We start from the raw sequence: 16701 nt of genomic DNA, 5'->3' as shown, positions 1-16701 counted from the left end.
TTTACACAAGTGTTTTGAGCTACAATCGCAAGTAAATTCGCAATATTTGGTAGAAAATTGCCCATATCGTGCAGCGCTAATTCTTTGTAAATTTTGTAGACAGTGAATGTTTTTCCGCCATCAAATATCAAGACATATTATTGATTCATCTGTATAGTTACTTTCTTTTATATATTTTTTGTTTTTTACCAAAACGGGTGGGGAGGATGCTTTGTCATTGCTTCAATTAAGGATTCTACCTGTAAAATAAACAGATTTTTTCTTGGCAGTTTCTCCTCTCCTGGTTTGTTGTTATTTGTTCCCTGTCAGAAACCCATCTGTGTACCGTGACTAACCCTAATCCTAACCTGGGTGAGAGCTGATCTGCTCTGAGAGCTCCAAGGTGACTCTGCTGCAGCCTGGTCACTGTATATGTGTAGTGATTAGAATAGCAGCTCGTTGGGGAGTCCAGTACTAAATATTTCATCTGAAAGGTAGGCTGTGGCACAACATGACACGCTGCCTGGTCCTTTTTTGCCTAGGGAACCAACACACTCTTTGGCGGCTGTGCAGGTGCCTGTAGGTTGCATTGTGTTTAGAGGGAATGTGTGTGTGTGAGTGTAGGCACAGCAGCAATGGGGTGTGAAAGAGACAGCAGAGGAAACAGAGTAGGCTGGTTGCTGTGTTTTGATCAGAGGGATATGGAGATAAAAATCTTCTCATCCTAACAGAGAGATGTAGCACTGGGACTCCACATGGAGGGAGAGATGGAGACAGACAGAGAGATTAAATGAAGTGTAGATCTAGAAGAGGAGGGGAAATGGTTTTCGCTCACCCTCTTTCTCCTCTCCCTGTCTCTCTCTCACCCTCTCAGATATGTGTCACAAAGATGTCCACACGCAGCGGCCAGGGAAAGGACTCGGTCATCACGCCCCTGGACACCATCCCTGAGGACAGGAAGGTAAGGGTTCAGCGGACACAGAGCGGTTTCGACGCCTTCGAGAAACCAGCCAGCCAGGTGAAGAGGGTGCACTCAGAGAACAATGCCTGTATCTCCTCCAAAGCCTCCTCTACCGGGAAAGAGTCGCCCAAACTGCGCCGACACTCCAGCCCCAGCTCTGTAAGTCTATACAGTAGCCTACACACTGTATGCTACATACTGTATATAAATTACACAGCACAGTCTATAGTATACACAGTACAGTCTATAGTATACACAGTACAGTCTATAGTATACACAGTTTGTTGTCTACACACTGTACAGCAGGGATCATCAACTAGATTCAGGGCTGATTTCTTGTTGAGCGGATGGTCGGGGGGCCGGAACATAATTACAAATAATTAGAAGACTGCAAATTGACCGCAAGAAGCCCAAACAGATATGTTTGACTAAAACATAATCATTTCAAGCCTTACTTACATTTGTATATGTCACGGTCATTGAGAGACGGGTCAGACCAAGGTGCAGCGTGGAATGCATACATGTTTATTAACAAAGTTAACACACGACAAAACAACAAACGCACCGCACCGCACCGCACCGCACCGCACCGTACCGTACCGTACCGTACCGTACCGTACCGTACCGTACCGTACCGTACCGTACCGTTCACAATGGCTACACACAAACAGGCCTAACAAGAGTCAAGATCCCACAACATAGGTAGGCAAAATGGCTACCTAAGTATGATCCCCAATCAGAGACAACGATCGACAGCTGCCTCTGATTGGGAACCACACCCGGCCAACATAGATCTACACATACTAGATCATACACATAGATATACATAGAAACTCACACCCTGACAGTATACGATCACGTGTCTCTCTATTATGCGTGGGAATACTTGGGAACAGATTTTTAAAATTAAAATCACTTGGAGCTGATATCCTGATTTTTCTTTTATGTCCAACAATGAACATTTAAAAAAATAAAATGTTTTTTTGTTATTGTTTTTTTGCTCAGGAAACTTGGGGGGGCAAATGAAACCACCGCCAGTTGGGGAACCCTGCTGTACACTATATACAATACACAGTGCGGTCGAACAGTACACAATATAGGCCTGCAGTACATTATACTGGTTGGCGCGACTGTAGTATGCATTGGTTGAAGCTCAATGTTAAATTCAAATCTCCCTACCATCATATGTAAGCCAATATGACACCCTCCCCGCTTCTCGTCATGATCCGTCCGGCCGTTACCAAGAACCACTATACCGGATTCTTCACAGGGTTGCTAGCATTAGGGTCGTTAGACAATTTTTTGCCCAAATCTAGCTAAAATTTTAGATGTCGTATTAAAACGAGGCTACATCGTCCATAAGGTGACAATTAGACTTAGATCCATTTGGACTAAATACGTTTTGTAGGTGCAACAGTTTTGATTAAATTCACAATTTATTGCTCTCACGTGCACATTTCTGCCCAATAAAAACCAAGGATGTGTTACCTTTTTGTAGCATTTCTGACAAAGCTATCATCTTTTCAGCCGAATCTCAGAGTTCTAAAACCGGGTGCAATTAGGTTGTTGCGCAACAGTAGCAGCTAGCTAGTAGAATGCTTGCAGCTGTAGCTAGCTAGCTTACACCAGTTGGATGAGAAGCAAAAGGAAGGTAGCTAGGTATATTTTGCTATGGAAGGTTTTTCATATGGCTGAACACTTGCGTGTAATCAGAGCACAAACAAATAAGCTAGCGAATGTCCTTGGCTGCTATTATGGCCACTTATATACACCAAACTTTGAGAACTGCCACGCTGCAAATGTATAATACATGCACACGCCAGAACAAAAGTGTCGCTGTTAGAAAATCCAGAGCAAATTCTATCCCTTGCCTTATGCATTAATTCAGTACGCTACCTCCTCTGTTTATGCTATTTTTTTCTTGTCATTATAATCAAAATTTGCGCTGACTGATCAACACAGTGTCAAGTTACTTTTCAATGTGTTCCCGAAAACCTGAAGTCGCCATCCACAAGTAAAAAGTAGCAGGGGTGCAGGTTACCCACAAAGCATCCAGGTAAAACAACAACATCATAATGATCATTGCTTGCTTGCGCGACCTGTGCGCAGTCAAAAGAAAATGCCATGCTTGCTAACTTAGTTAGCTATGTGATAAAATTAAACTGTTTTCAACACATCAACCGTTTTAGACAACAACAAGACATTTACCAAGCAAAATAAATAAACATTCAATCAATACTGAGTGAATCAACAAAAACATTTTGGAACGAACGCGTGCTGTCATCACCAAACTTTGACATACCTAGAACAGGGTTTGTAGTGTAAAGCTTAGCATCACCACCCTGGGATTTGAAGGTCCTGGGTTCGCCTTCCGGGGGGGCTATTTTGACCATTCTCTTTAGTGAATTGTTTTTGACACCACCCTCCCTTTCCCAACACACACACACCGGTGTGCACACGTATGCACGATGTGTGTTTATTACATTTTTTAGGTGTTTCTTAAATGAGCCTTTGGGTACGTTGGGCATCGTTGAGTGGCAAGGACAGGGAGTGTGACGTGTACTGGTACTGGTGCGCGCGTCTTGCTACTACGGAGGAGAGAACGGTGGAGAGACCAGCTCTCAAACTCTCAAAGAAGACGTCGTTGCCCTCATCCATCAGATGCACGCCATCCCTACATTACAAATGCATGCGATAAGTTGCACAGGTTGTAAACGATTCTCCTTTTTAGGTGCCACTTTCTGTCATTTGAGAAGCTAAGAAATGTGTCAAGCTGGCCCACGTCGAGCTGACAAACGACTTACGCTTATTCATATGCATACAGTACATCACACACTACCAGTAGCACTTTTTTTTTTTTGGTTCCAGATCTGTGAGTACTCCTATCTGATTTCATATTTATACTGCCATTTATAAATGTGTGAATGTGTGCTATTTGACTGGAGTTGGACAGCTGTGTACAGCATTACTAAAAACAGTTGGAGCTAAAGGATTTAGACCACCTATCCAATGTCAGATTTGTAAATATTTTTTCTTAGAAGTGTTTTTTACTTGTCTAATATATATATATATATATTTTTACAGGTGTTTCTCAGCGGTTTGTCATTTGTCACAGTGTTTGTATCAGGAGTTACCAAAATTGCTATTGACGAGCCACAGCGTCATGCAGGCTTTTTTGTTTATCAAGACCTCAGCTGTTCATCGAGACCTTGAATAGTATAATCAGGTGTGGTAGAACTGGGTTTGAACAAGAAAGCCTGCATAACCCTGTAGCTCTTCAAGCGCAATTGTGGCCATCCCTGTATGTACAAAGTTTACTATGTCTGATGAATGTTCGTTTGATTGTAAATTGTTTCTTTTGTAATAACTCACTTTTTCTTTTCTTTTTTTACAGATGTAGTACTAGGCCTTTCTTCAGTAAACTTTAAAGTACATTTTCATGTAAATAGTTAATGGTACAATGGTAGATGTTGATTATTTTGTGTGTTTTCCAGGAGCTTTCTCGATTGTCTTGTTAAAAGAGATCAGGGAAAACATTTCCAGTTTTCGCCATATTGGCTTAAATGGGATTCAGTTTTTTCGCTCCCTCTAGAAATTCAGCTGTTAATATTAAATAAAGATTAATAACTACATTATTTCTGTTGCCATTTGTCATTATTGTGTACTTTCACTTGTATTGCTGTGCTTTGCTCCAGTACACAGTGTCTTAGTGTGGGTAGAAAGAATGCAATACATTACCTTGTATGCAGTATAAATCACATCATTGTGGGAGCACCTCCTCTAAGAGTATGAATTAGGCTGTTTGAGAAGGTTTGAATCCTAAGCAACCTGCTTACATGTTGTTGGAAGTACAAGCGTGTCTGCTAAATGACTAAAATGTAACTGTAAATGCACAATAGACTAACATAGCTACTGTAGTAGGTCAAAGCTGTGTGCTGGAAAACCTTGGTAGAGCATGGGTGGAGTAGGCATTGTGGTGCTCGTGAATTTCCTTTCTTTTTCGGCTTCAGACCAATGCCTACTTCTCACTTAAAACATAGTTTTTTGTTTTTAATGTATACAATACACAGTACAGTCTATACGTACAGTACAGTACAGTCACTAGTATACAGCACACAATGCTATAGCAATAACATCAGGCAAACAGTACGGTTGTTGTCAATAATGTGAGAAAACATAGTAGAAACTCAGATTGCGTTCTGTATTTGCAATTGTTTTGTTTTGGCATTTAAAACTAGATTTAGATTGATGCACCCTCAGCAGGCTGGGTGTCACCGGAAGCATCCGGTTTTCAGGGGAAAAGCAGAGAAGAGGCGAAGCCTGAAAACGGATGCTTCCGTTTTCTTCCGACCTCCCTCAGGCGTGCTACATTAGGTTAAGATTGATGATCTGAAAATTAGAAAACAAGCTAACCAGAATGTAATTTCCATTTGGTGGCTGATTGAATGTTGTTACCAGAAGACTGTATTGCTTAATCATGTACATGAGACATGTTTCAAATCGTATCCTCAATGTATTTTCATTTAGCTCAATTATTATTATTGTGCACACACAATAAGATGTAATAACTATTATTATTCTTGACAGATTGCCTGTCGGCATTTCTGTAATTTGTTTGTAATTTTTCAGTATGATTTGTTTGGGCCACAACATATCTAACAATGTAAATTGATGTAAGTGTAATGTAATGTAAATGTAAATGTGATGGTCCTATTGCTTAGGTGACTGTAGCCATCCGCCATCTTTCCCTGCCTACTTCTCTTATTAACATTTCATGCTGAACCACTTATATTCCAGTGATGTTCTAGTATTTCCAATAGTGCATGGGTGCACAGCTCGGCGCTACAGTCCTCACAGACCACAGTCCTGCTGCTAGGTTTCAGCCCTCTCTCCCTGACATGTAATCATCCAGTTAATGCTATTGACTGGCCAGAGGGTCCACACACCTGGCTCAACAGATTGTAATGAATGTCTAATTAAAAGCCAAGGACAAACACCTGGTGTACGCTGTCCCTGGACCTTGAGGACCAGAGCTATGCACTCTTGTTGTAGAACATTGACTGGTTAATGTCAAATAACTTCAGTAGGGTTTTAGCTCACAGTACTGTACCAGCATGGGGTAGACAGGAAGAGACTTGAGCTATTTACCATCTACCACCAGAGGATAGAGAAAGGAGGAAGGGGACAAAGGCTAAAAAAAAGATAGAATGAAAAGGCTGAAAGAGAGAACCCCAGATAGAATCCATTTGGTTGAAGATTCATGGACATGAAAAATGCATGAGATGTACAGTACAAGGGGCACTTAACCTGGAGGAGGAGACATTTTAGTCATTTAGCAGACGCTCTTAACTAGAGCGACTTACAGTTAGTGAGTGCATACATTTTTCATACTGGCCCCCCGTGGGAATCGAACCCACAACCTGGCGTTGCAAGCACCATGCTCTACCAACTGAGCTACAGGAGGCCCAGAGAGAAATGGAGAGAGACAGACATTGAATTTAATTGAATTGAAAGAGGGAGAGAGAGAGAGAGAGAGAGAGAGGCAGAGCTGAACTGTAGCCCCCCAGGACTCCCACCTTACCCCTCTATCCACAGACCTCCAATTCCTTGTTAACTGATGGTGAAATGAAGTGGGTGTATCCGGCCAGGTAGTAGGCTCTCAGCCAATCAGGCTAGTGATGTGTCTCACCCTTAACCCTGACCTCCATCACTCTAATAATCAACCTGTGTACTGCTAAACCATCAGGCCAACAATCCACTGGAGAGCCGCTTCACACACTGACTGGCCCTGAGTGTGTGTTTGTTATGGCTCACCAGGCTGCTGGCTGAATAAACTACCCTTAGTACTCCTGTGTATGTTGGAGGTATCTTTGGGGATATATCTGGTCCCGGATCAGGACCTACTCCCTTTACTATATAACAGACACTAGCTGAGTGTGTTTGTGTTGCAGCAGATTCTGTGTTGCAGCAGGTTCTGTGTTGCAGCAGATTCTGTGTTGCAGCAGATCCCATTGTTGGCCCATTTGAGTCCTACTAGACCCTACAGTGGCCTGTCACAGCCCGGTATTTGGCCTGTAATAGGTTGAGATGTGTGAACTGCCTGCAGCCAGTCCAGCTGGGTTTCACAGATACTGTTTCACTTCCTGTCATCTCCCAGAGGGGAATTTGTTTGTTTATAAAAACCCTCAGAAATGCGGCATGGACTTATTAGTTGGGCAGCAGGAGATGACTAGATAGCAACCAGAGGGAAGAAGACACTGCTAAAAGATGTGAGTGTGCGAGTGTGCGTGTGTGCGTGTGTGTTTGTGTGAGCGTGTGTGCCCACACTGCCCAGAGGCAGACAGTGATGACGGGAGAACTGAGTTATTCCCCAAGGATTGTCTGGAATGTTTTGGAGCTTTCCCTGAGCTCTCGTCGGGTCCACTCGCTCTTTAAATGATAAAACAGAGACATTACAGCAGCCAGACGTTAACCTCTAGAAGCCCCTGTATTTAAAATATGACAACAGTAAGAGATACCAGATATATTTTATGTCTGTCTGCCACCAGGGCTGAAATGCTACGTCACTGAAAGGGAAGACAGGTCCACAACAGGTTACAATGCTTCAGTCATTGTTCTTTTCAGTTATTCTTAAAGAAAACAATGGAATGTAAGAGAAAGTCTAGAGTCTTGATGACGCACAGACGCATGCATGGATGCAAGCACATATGCACGCACTCACGCACTCACGCACTCACACACACACACACACACACACACACACACACACACACACACACACACACACACACACACACACACACACACACACACACACACACACACACACACACACACACACACAGTTTCCTCCAGAGAAGAGTTGCTGATGGAGGTTTTGACTTTCTAGTTGAGCTCATTTTGGGCCTGATTGTCTGAGAGAGAGAGAGAGATTTTGGAGGAAGCTGAACTGTCAAGTGCAGTGTGTTATGGGTCGAGTTCAAGACGAATGCATGAGTGTTAATTCTCTCAGTCTCTCTCTCTGTCTCTGTTTCTCTGTCTATCTGTCTTTCTCTCTCTGTCTCTGTCTCTATGTCTCTCTCTCTCTGTCTCTCTCTGTCTCTCTCTGTCTGTCTCTGTCTCTCTGTCTGTCTCTGTCTCTCTGTCTATCTCTCTCTTCCTTTCTTCTATGTCCTGTACTGTCCCCACTCTGTAAATCATTGATAAGTGGGTCTGTAACATTAGTAAGAGTGGAACAAATCGAACAGGCCCTAAACATGACACAGTATTATGAAACCGATCCAGTAGCTTGTTGTGTCCTCTGTTCTCCCATTACCCTGGCCAGGTGGCACATATCATTCATCTGACTGGTGTCACCTCTGTCACCGTCCCATGATCCTCCATGATCCATCATGATCCCCACGAAGCGCTGAGAGAGAAACATGACACGGACAGGATTTATTCCACCTCTATAGGACCTACCTGCATCTGTTTTTATTCAACCAATGATAGGACGGGGACTATCTTCATTCAACCATTGATAGGACCCGTCCTATTTTCATTCAACAGTTGATTGTCAATACCATGCAGCCAATACTCGTTTAATAAAATGGTTATACCTGCATAGCATACACCTATTGTACTGTTATCTTACCAATGAACTCTAGAAATATGAAAATAAGTTAGAGAAGTGTGGAATAAAGGTCTGAAGTGGCTTAAAAGCAAAATACTCTTGAGATCTTCTGAGATAAACGTAGCACATACTGCTCTTTTTTGTCTTTCAATCGTGTTCTGACCTGCTAACTGCAGCAGCTGAAGTCATATTTCCTCCAGACCTTTATTACAGAGTCTCTGTGTGTGAAATCCTACACAACCCATTTCCTGGATGACTGGAAGCTTTCCATCATCCAGAGTAGAAACTAGTGAAACAAACCGTGTCATCTTTCTGCAGGCCGTGTGCGAGCAGGGTCACTAGTATCTGGTGTTACAGAATGGATCTGGTGTTGTTGTCTTTAGGCCTCTTGAACCAAACCACAACATCTACCAGGTCTCTCCTTGTGAAATAGCAGGTATAGTAGCTTTCTTAGGCTTAACATTATTGCTAGGTATCAATTCTGGTACATCAACCAACCTCCCAAGTTCTGTGGCTCTTCCATCATCTACACAGATATAAGATTGTCCCTATGGCTGTTCTCTCACTTAATACACCCAAACTGTTCCCTCTCTACCATAATTGGTGTCTCTTTTCCTGAATTGTATTCTCCCTCTCTGTTTCAGCCCACAAGCCCCAAGTTCGGGAAGGCTGATTCCTATGAGAAGCTTGAGAAACTGGGAGAAGGCTCATACGCTACAGTATACAAAGGGAAAAGCAAGTGAGTGCCAAAACAATATTCATGTAAAGGTCCAATGCAGCTGTTTTTATCTCAATATCAAATCATTTCTGGATAATACCTTAATGTGATTGTTTTCAATAAAACATTTTTTTAGTAAAGAGCCATTTCTCAAGCAAGAATATTGCTAGGACTGTCTGCGAGTGGTCTGAGTGGGAAGGGGAAATGTTTGGAACTCTCTTTCTTAATGGTTTATTAACTAATTTACCGTCTGATGATGTCACCAGGCAGGCCAAAACTCCATCCCACCAAAACAGGCTGAAATTTCAGGTGTTCTTTTCGAACAGCTCTTACACTAAAGGGGCATTATCATAATTTTCACAATTTCACAGTATTATTCCAACCTCAAATGTGTGGAAATATATATAAAACACAGGAAATCACGTTTTTGACTGCACTGCATTTTCCGCATTGCCTACTTACTGTATATGGACAATTTATATGCACATAACTGCTTGTAATTATAAAGCAGTAAAGTGGTATAGGTTAAGGTAAGGGTAATAACAATTACTGGCCATATTGCATATTACACTAATAAAAGATCTGCACTTCCCCAACCATGAAATGCAATTTGTTTTATTAAATCACTTTGAAATGGAATTGTTTAACGATTGTTTAAGATATTATTTTGTTATTTTAATTTTTTCCTGTTCGTGCATAGCGGTAAAATTACCCAGGTTCTGATAATTAAAATGTAGCAAGTGAAAATGTCATAGCCGCAAATGGATTGAAATGCATTTACACAATTTCTCACTGTAATGAAGTTACTTTGTATGTGTTTTTCTTCACTACAATGGATTTGATTGGTGAGGTTCATTTTATTTAATCTTCTTGTCTTCTACTAAGTCTCACTCCAGTGCTCCTAAATTGCATTTCATTGACTTACAGAAATCTACCATTCTCTGCATTCACTGCCTGGCTCATATTGAGTCCTTTTTTCATGGGATGAAGCGTAACGTGTTGGGGTGCCTTATCTTCTTGTTGCCAGGGTGAACGGCAAGCTGGTGGCCCTGAAAGTGATTCGTCTGCAGGAGGAGGAGGGGACACCGTTCACCGCCATTAGAGAAGGTTGGTCTCTGTCACACCATTAGGCTCAGGTGAAGTCTACAGACTCGAAGATAAGGTTAAGTGTTGTTATTCTAGGTACTTGGGTTAAGTGGATTTCGGTTTTTGTAATGGTGACTGTTGTCAGAGAGAGGGGTGCTAACGTCTCTAACAAAAAATGTGTAGCTCAGTTGGTAGAGCATGGCGCTTGCAATGCCAGTGTTGTGGGTTCGATTCCCATGGGGGACCAGTATGAAGAAAAAAAAAATGTATGCACTGGATAAGAGCGTCTGCTAAATGACTAAAATGTAAATGTGATCTAGAAAAGCCAAATCTGAAGTCTTTCCCAGCACAACCCAAATATAAAACTGCCTCTTGTGTTAGCTAGATTGGGATCTGACTGATTTTCAGCCTTATGAACCCATCCCATGGGCCATGTCTACCTTATTATTATTTATTTAACCAGGTAAGCCAGTTGAGAACAAGTTCTCATTTACAACTGTGACCTGGCCAAGATAAAGCAAAGCAGTGCGATAAAAACAACAACACAGAGTTACATATGGAATAAACATTAGTCTGCATAGTGTTCCATTGCCACACTGGGCTAAATCACTTCAGAGGGATGTTCTTGCCATGCGGTGCTTTCTCCTGGTCCCTGGCCGTGTGTCACAGCAGGTCAAGTTGTGTGAAGGCCGGCTAGCAGTCTTTGGTGTTCTAGCTAACTGGAGCTGAGTGGCTAGGAGGCTTGGAGGTTCCTGAATGTGAGGGTGGGTGTGAGAAATATGTGGCACACTCACCTCCACCTCCACAGGCAGAGCTGGGCTGGGCCTGGCTGGGCTGGAGCCTTGCTTCATTTAGATGAGAAAATTAGATGAGAAAACGATTCTGGCTGTTTGATCTGTGGGATCCTGGGCTGATGAACAGAGCTGAGAGCCATGCACCAGCCCCTCTTCACCCCTCCTCACCCCCCGCCCAGGCCTCCCTCCCTCCCTTCCTCCCCATCCCTCTCTCCCCCGGTGAGCGGATCAGAAAAGCACTTTGAAATTTAACTAATTCAACGATTACTGGGCCGAGATGCTCCCAGAGTGGAAACGTGGACAGAATAACAGGGCGGTGTTGAAAGCAATACCGACGCCCCTGAGAGAGGACCCAGGTGTGTGTTTGTGCGTGAGTGCATGCGTGCGTGCTTGCATACGTGTGCGCATCCGTGCATGTATGTGGGCATGCGTGTGTGTGTGAATTGGAACACACAATAACATTATCAACACAGTCAGTCTCTGTGTGTCAGGAGGTAGGGAGGGACTGGTGTATAGCCCATCTAGATCTTTACCTAAATTGGTACAGCAGCCTTTTGAGGTAGCTCCTGTCTATAGCACTAAGACAGATATGTGTGAGAGGAGCATTGCCTTTGATCTTTAGGGGTTTCAGTGCTTTAGGTGTTCATGCACAATGGCTCTGTGCTGTGTGCTTTGCTCTGCAGATCACGACGCCATAGGTTCTCTCTCTCCGTTGCCCTTGAAACAGAATTGCTGTTCGCTAAATTAATCACATTCGCAACAGTCTGAAAATCCCATTTAGGCTTCTCATAATAAAAACACACTTAATATGCCGCTCCGGCTCTCTGTTCTAAATGAAACCGTTCCCTGTGTTGTTTAGCTCTTAACGAGATAAGATTTCTGTCAAATGTTTGTTTGGCTCGGCCGTGGTGATTGTGTGGTGGGAGAGGAGCAGAAAGTCTTTGGTGGAGCCGTAGTGCCTCTGATCACATCTTTCAAACACATGAAAAGGTGTTGTTTGAAGTGTTCACTCCCTCCTCAGCTGCCAGTTGATACAGCGCAGCATGGCTCCTCCACCGAGGGTTTAGAGCGACGCTGACTATTACCACTAATTGCTCTGTTCACGCCTGGCCCGCTAGCTGACACAATAGACACAGAGCTTTGCCTCCCAAATAATGGGAGTGATGATCCCTCCCCAAGGCTTTGGCTTTCACTCTCTCTCTCTCTCTCTCTCTCTCTCTCTCTCTCTCTCTCTCTCTCTCTCTCTCTCTCTCTCTCTCTCTCTCTCTCTCTCTCTCTCTCTCTCTCTCTCTCTCTCTCTCTCTCTCTCTCTCTCTCTCTCTCTCTCTCTCTCTCTCTCTCTCTCTCTCTCTCTCTCTCTCTCTCTCTCTCTCTCTCTCTCTCTCTCTCTCATACTGTCAAAAAGTTGGTGGCAAACTGAAACCAGTTAGATAACTATTTCACCATAACTACATTGACTCCATTTTAAAGCAGTGAGATCTATGATTGCCATAGATGTAGTTGAAGTGTTGCTGGTAGTAACTATTCTATTATTTTATTTTATTTTCTATTCTATTCCATTTCATTCCATTCTATTATTTTCTATTCCTTTCTGTTCTATTCTGTTCTATTCTATTCTAAATCGTACTACTGACTATTACTATTACCATCCACTATTCTATTATATTCTATTAGGCTATATTCTATTCTAGTCTTTTCTTTATCATATTGTAAATTAATGGTAATACTGATGGTAGTTTTGCATGTAACTGCTTCATCATGATAATACTGTATCCTGTGTTTTTCTAGCGTCTCTTCTGAAAGGTCTGAAGCACTCCAACATCGTGCTGCTCCATGACATCATCCACACCAAGGAAACCCTGACACTGGTCTTTGAGTATGTGGTGAGTGTTACAGCACCAACTGGATATGTTGCACAGAGCATCATGGGTACTGTAGTACATCATGTTACAGGGTTAGCTCAGTACAGGTCTTTGAGTATGTGGTGAGTGTTACAGCACCAACTGGATATGTTGCACAGAGCATCATGGGTACTGTAGTACATCATGTTACAGGGTTAGCTCAGTACAGGTCTTTGAGTATGTGGTGAGTGTTACAGCACCAACTGGATATGTTGCACAGAGCATCATGGGTACTGTAGTACATCATGTTACAGGGTTAGCTCAGTACAGGTCTTTGAGTATGTGGTGAGTGTTACAGCACCAACTGGATATGTTGCACAGAGCATCATGGGTACTGTAGTACATCATGTTACAGGGTTAGCTCAGTACAGGTCTTTGAGTATGTGGTGAGTGTTACAGCACCAACTGGATATGTTGCACAGAGCATCATGGGTACTGTAGTACATCATGTTACAGGGTTAGCTCAGTACAGGTCTTTGAGTATGTGGTGAGTGTTACAGCACCAACTGGATATGTGAGTCAGCAGAGGATCAATATATTTTATTTGTGTAAAATGTATTTTAATATGAAATTCAAAAAGCCCAAAAAGCCACAGTTTCATTCTAGAACTTGAATAACTAACTTGTTTAATGGTTTGATTAATTTGACCTCTCACTCTTCAGTTCATGACATTGATTTATTTAATCCCAGTCCAAAGAGGTATGAGCTCTGGCTAGTTTTACACACATATTTTTTGTTTATAAGATGGTTAAACGTTTAGTAATGTTTAGTCTTGCCTGTTAAAAACAGAACCCAAGCCTGGGTTATTTTCCCCCAGGCTTTGAACAGGAACAGTGATCTGAGTGCCATAGAATGGTGGCCTAACCACTAGTGGCATGGCAGCCTCATGCCCAGCTCTGAACCCAGCCCTGGCATCATGGAGGAACATTTTAATTGAGGGTTGCTGTTTCTGTAGGTTTCCATAGCACACATAAACAGGCATGTATACACGCTCGCACACATGCACACACACACACACATGCACACACACACACACACACATGCACACACACATGCACACACACACACATGCTGTGGACAGCAATAGCAGCAGGAGTTCCCTCTCTCTGCTGTGGAGTAGTGTGGCCTGTTGTTACTGCTGACATATATGCATATGGATAACATACACTGATGAGGCTCAAACCAGCCAGAATACCAATCTCCAAACTCTAGGAGTAGTAAAGTCCCTGCTCAGCATTACTCCAATCGACCATATATGTAAATAGTTCAACCTCTTTGATGTTGATATGCAAAACAAGACCCGCTCCATGTTTGTTTTCATCCGTGCTGTGTGCTATGTGGCCTGGTGCAACATATCAAGAGCCAGCTCTGATACTGGACTGTATATACCATTGGTGCCCAGGGTGTCGATCGCGGTCGACCGGACGATCGCAAACTTCTTTCTAGTAGACCGCATAAAAGTTTTCAAAATGAATGCAATAAAAAGCTGGTTATAGGGATTCTAATGAGGATGCTCTCTGTCCTTAAAGTGTACGTTTTGATTACCTGGAGAACAGAGGTCAGACTGGATAGAGGGGTTGTGGAGGTCTTTCACTGCTGTTTCTCTGCTCCATGTGCAAATATAGGAGCTAACCAATTCCAAATATATATATATTCATCAAGTAGATACTGTCTGTAAGTGGACATGGTTGACAAGGATCTGTCTCCATAGCCTTTATTATGACAGACCACCCTTCTCTCACTGTGAATGTTGAACAGACAGAGTGGATAGCGTATATTTGACAGAAATGGGTAATGCAACACTGTGGATCTGTGTGTTGTCGTTGCTGTGGAGCCAGTTTCATGCTGTTCTATTCTGCTGTGTTCAGACCTGTAATTCCAAACTCTTTTATATACAGAAGGCTCCACACCAAGCCAAATCAATTCATTTTTCTCATCTAGCAGGTAATGACGATTGACAGGGAGTGAGCGGGACCGATAGAGAGAGAGAGGTAGAGAGAGGGAGAGAGATGAAATGGAGAGAAAGTGGGGGTGAGCAAGATATGGAGAGAGAGAGAGGGAAAGACAGAGAGAAATATAGAGAGAGGGAGGGAGAGAGAGAGAGTGAGAGCAGGTTTTGAGTAAGGTGGACAGGCATGGCTTGTTTCAGAGTCAGGTTGAATTATTCATGAAAGGAACACATTTATATCTGACGGTGTGAGGAGCAGCGGGGGTACGCAAATATCACCCAGGCCCTCGAGCTGTGGTGTGTGTGTCCGTCTGTCCGTGTGTGTGTGCCCCAGGTCTGCTGGAAGAATAAATCAGTGAAGTGCAGATCAGGGTAATTCCTCTTTTCTCCCGCCGTCGGACAGACAGACGACTCTGCTTACATACAGCGCTTAAAGACATACAGACAGTGTCACTCCCTCTCTCATCCCTCCACACAATCACATGAAGGGCTTTGTACCAAAGGTTCCCTCTGTGGATCATTCTGTTGATATAGACCGGATATCATTCATCCGCAGACGGGGGAGACATACTGGGGAATAAAATAAATGCTGCGACTGACGTCTGCTGCAATTTAATGATTGAGTTTGTGTCTCCAGCCTGGCGCCATACTGATATTTTATCATGGACGGATGACAGTAGGTCAGAATTGCTTTGACTAGCAAGGGGAAAGCTATAAAAGCCAATAACGTTTTTCCATTAGCAGATTTTTCCATCCTCAAACCAAGCTCACATTCCAACCAAGGTACATTCAAGACTAGCATAACAATAAACAAAAAGCCAATATTCTCACTGCCAAGAACCTCTCTCTGCTGCTTTTACTGTTCAAATAAATACCATAAAATACTGAACAGCATCAATACATTAATACTTCATTTTTCATATTGACTTATTTTTGGTTCATTGCAATGCATTGTAACTGTGATTAGATTTGGTGTTTTATGACTCTTTATTTAGACATATTATAATCAAACTGTCCTCTCTTTCTCCCTGACAGCACACAGATCTGTGCCAGTACATGGACAGGCACCCAGGAGGACTGCATCCAGACAATGTGAAGGTAAGACTGCTCTTCATTATCATTACTATATTACTACATTCAACTACACTGTCCTTAGCGTCATTAATCAAATCCTACAGTTTTTACAGTGACACTGCTGAGGAGTGATGCCCACTCACACATGGTTAGATAGTAGCAGTGTCCTGTAGGCTTGCTTAAATTACTTCAATAAAATATACAGTTGAGGAGTAACACACACTGTTAGAGTAGCAACGTTTTCCTGTGGCTCTGTGTAGAGGTGTGTTGAGGACGAGGAGAAGGTAGGGAGTGTGATGGAGTGAATGGGGCCATGGAGGATGGGAGGGATGGTGTGAAAGGGGGGTGTTGTGTAGAGTGGTCCTTTGAGAAGTGGGAGGGGGTGAGATCAGGCAAAGTGGGTTATGTAACACTTCATACCTAATATTGTCACTAAGGATTTCCGTAAGTCATGTATTTATCCTGTTGACGACCGACGGCCTGCCTCATTGAAATGCATGTATTAATAATAAAGGATTATTCCCAGAGAGGGGTGTCGGGGGGAAAAACCTGCTTGCACCTCTTAATCTGTAAATCTGTAAAATATGTTGCATCCCAAATGGCACACTATTCCCCATATAGTGCACTA

At 42.8% G+C, this 16701-nt stretch overlaps 1 protein-coding gene across 1 annotated transcript; it reads left to right on the top strand.

Moving 5' to 3' along the window:
• Positions 1-868: 868 nt before the first annotated feature.
• Positions 869-16097, top strand: LOC311121580 (cyclin-dependent kinase 14; the record flags this gene model as incomplete). Its single annotated transcript, XM_084196041.1, has 5 exons — positions 869-1099; positions 9197-9291; positions 10298-10377; positions 12939-13033; positions 16035-16097. Coding segments are annotated over 5 exons (564 nt in total), but the record flags the coding sequence as incomplete, so codon positions are not given.
• Between the last annotated feature and the right edge of the window lie 604 nt (positions 16098-16701).

Source organism: Coregonus lavaretus (genome assembly GCF_964263955.1).
Source record: "Coregonus lavaretus genome assembly, contig: HAP1_SCAFFOLD_5293, whole genome shotgun sequence".
In the NCBI taxonomy this organism is placed as follows: Eukaryota; Metazoa; Chordata; class Actinopteri; order Salmoniformes; family Salmonidae; genus Coregonus; species Coregonus lavaretus.
Note: the sequence above shows the minus strand (reverse complement) of the source record. Positions and strands in the feature narration are given on the sequence as shown.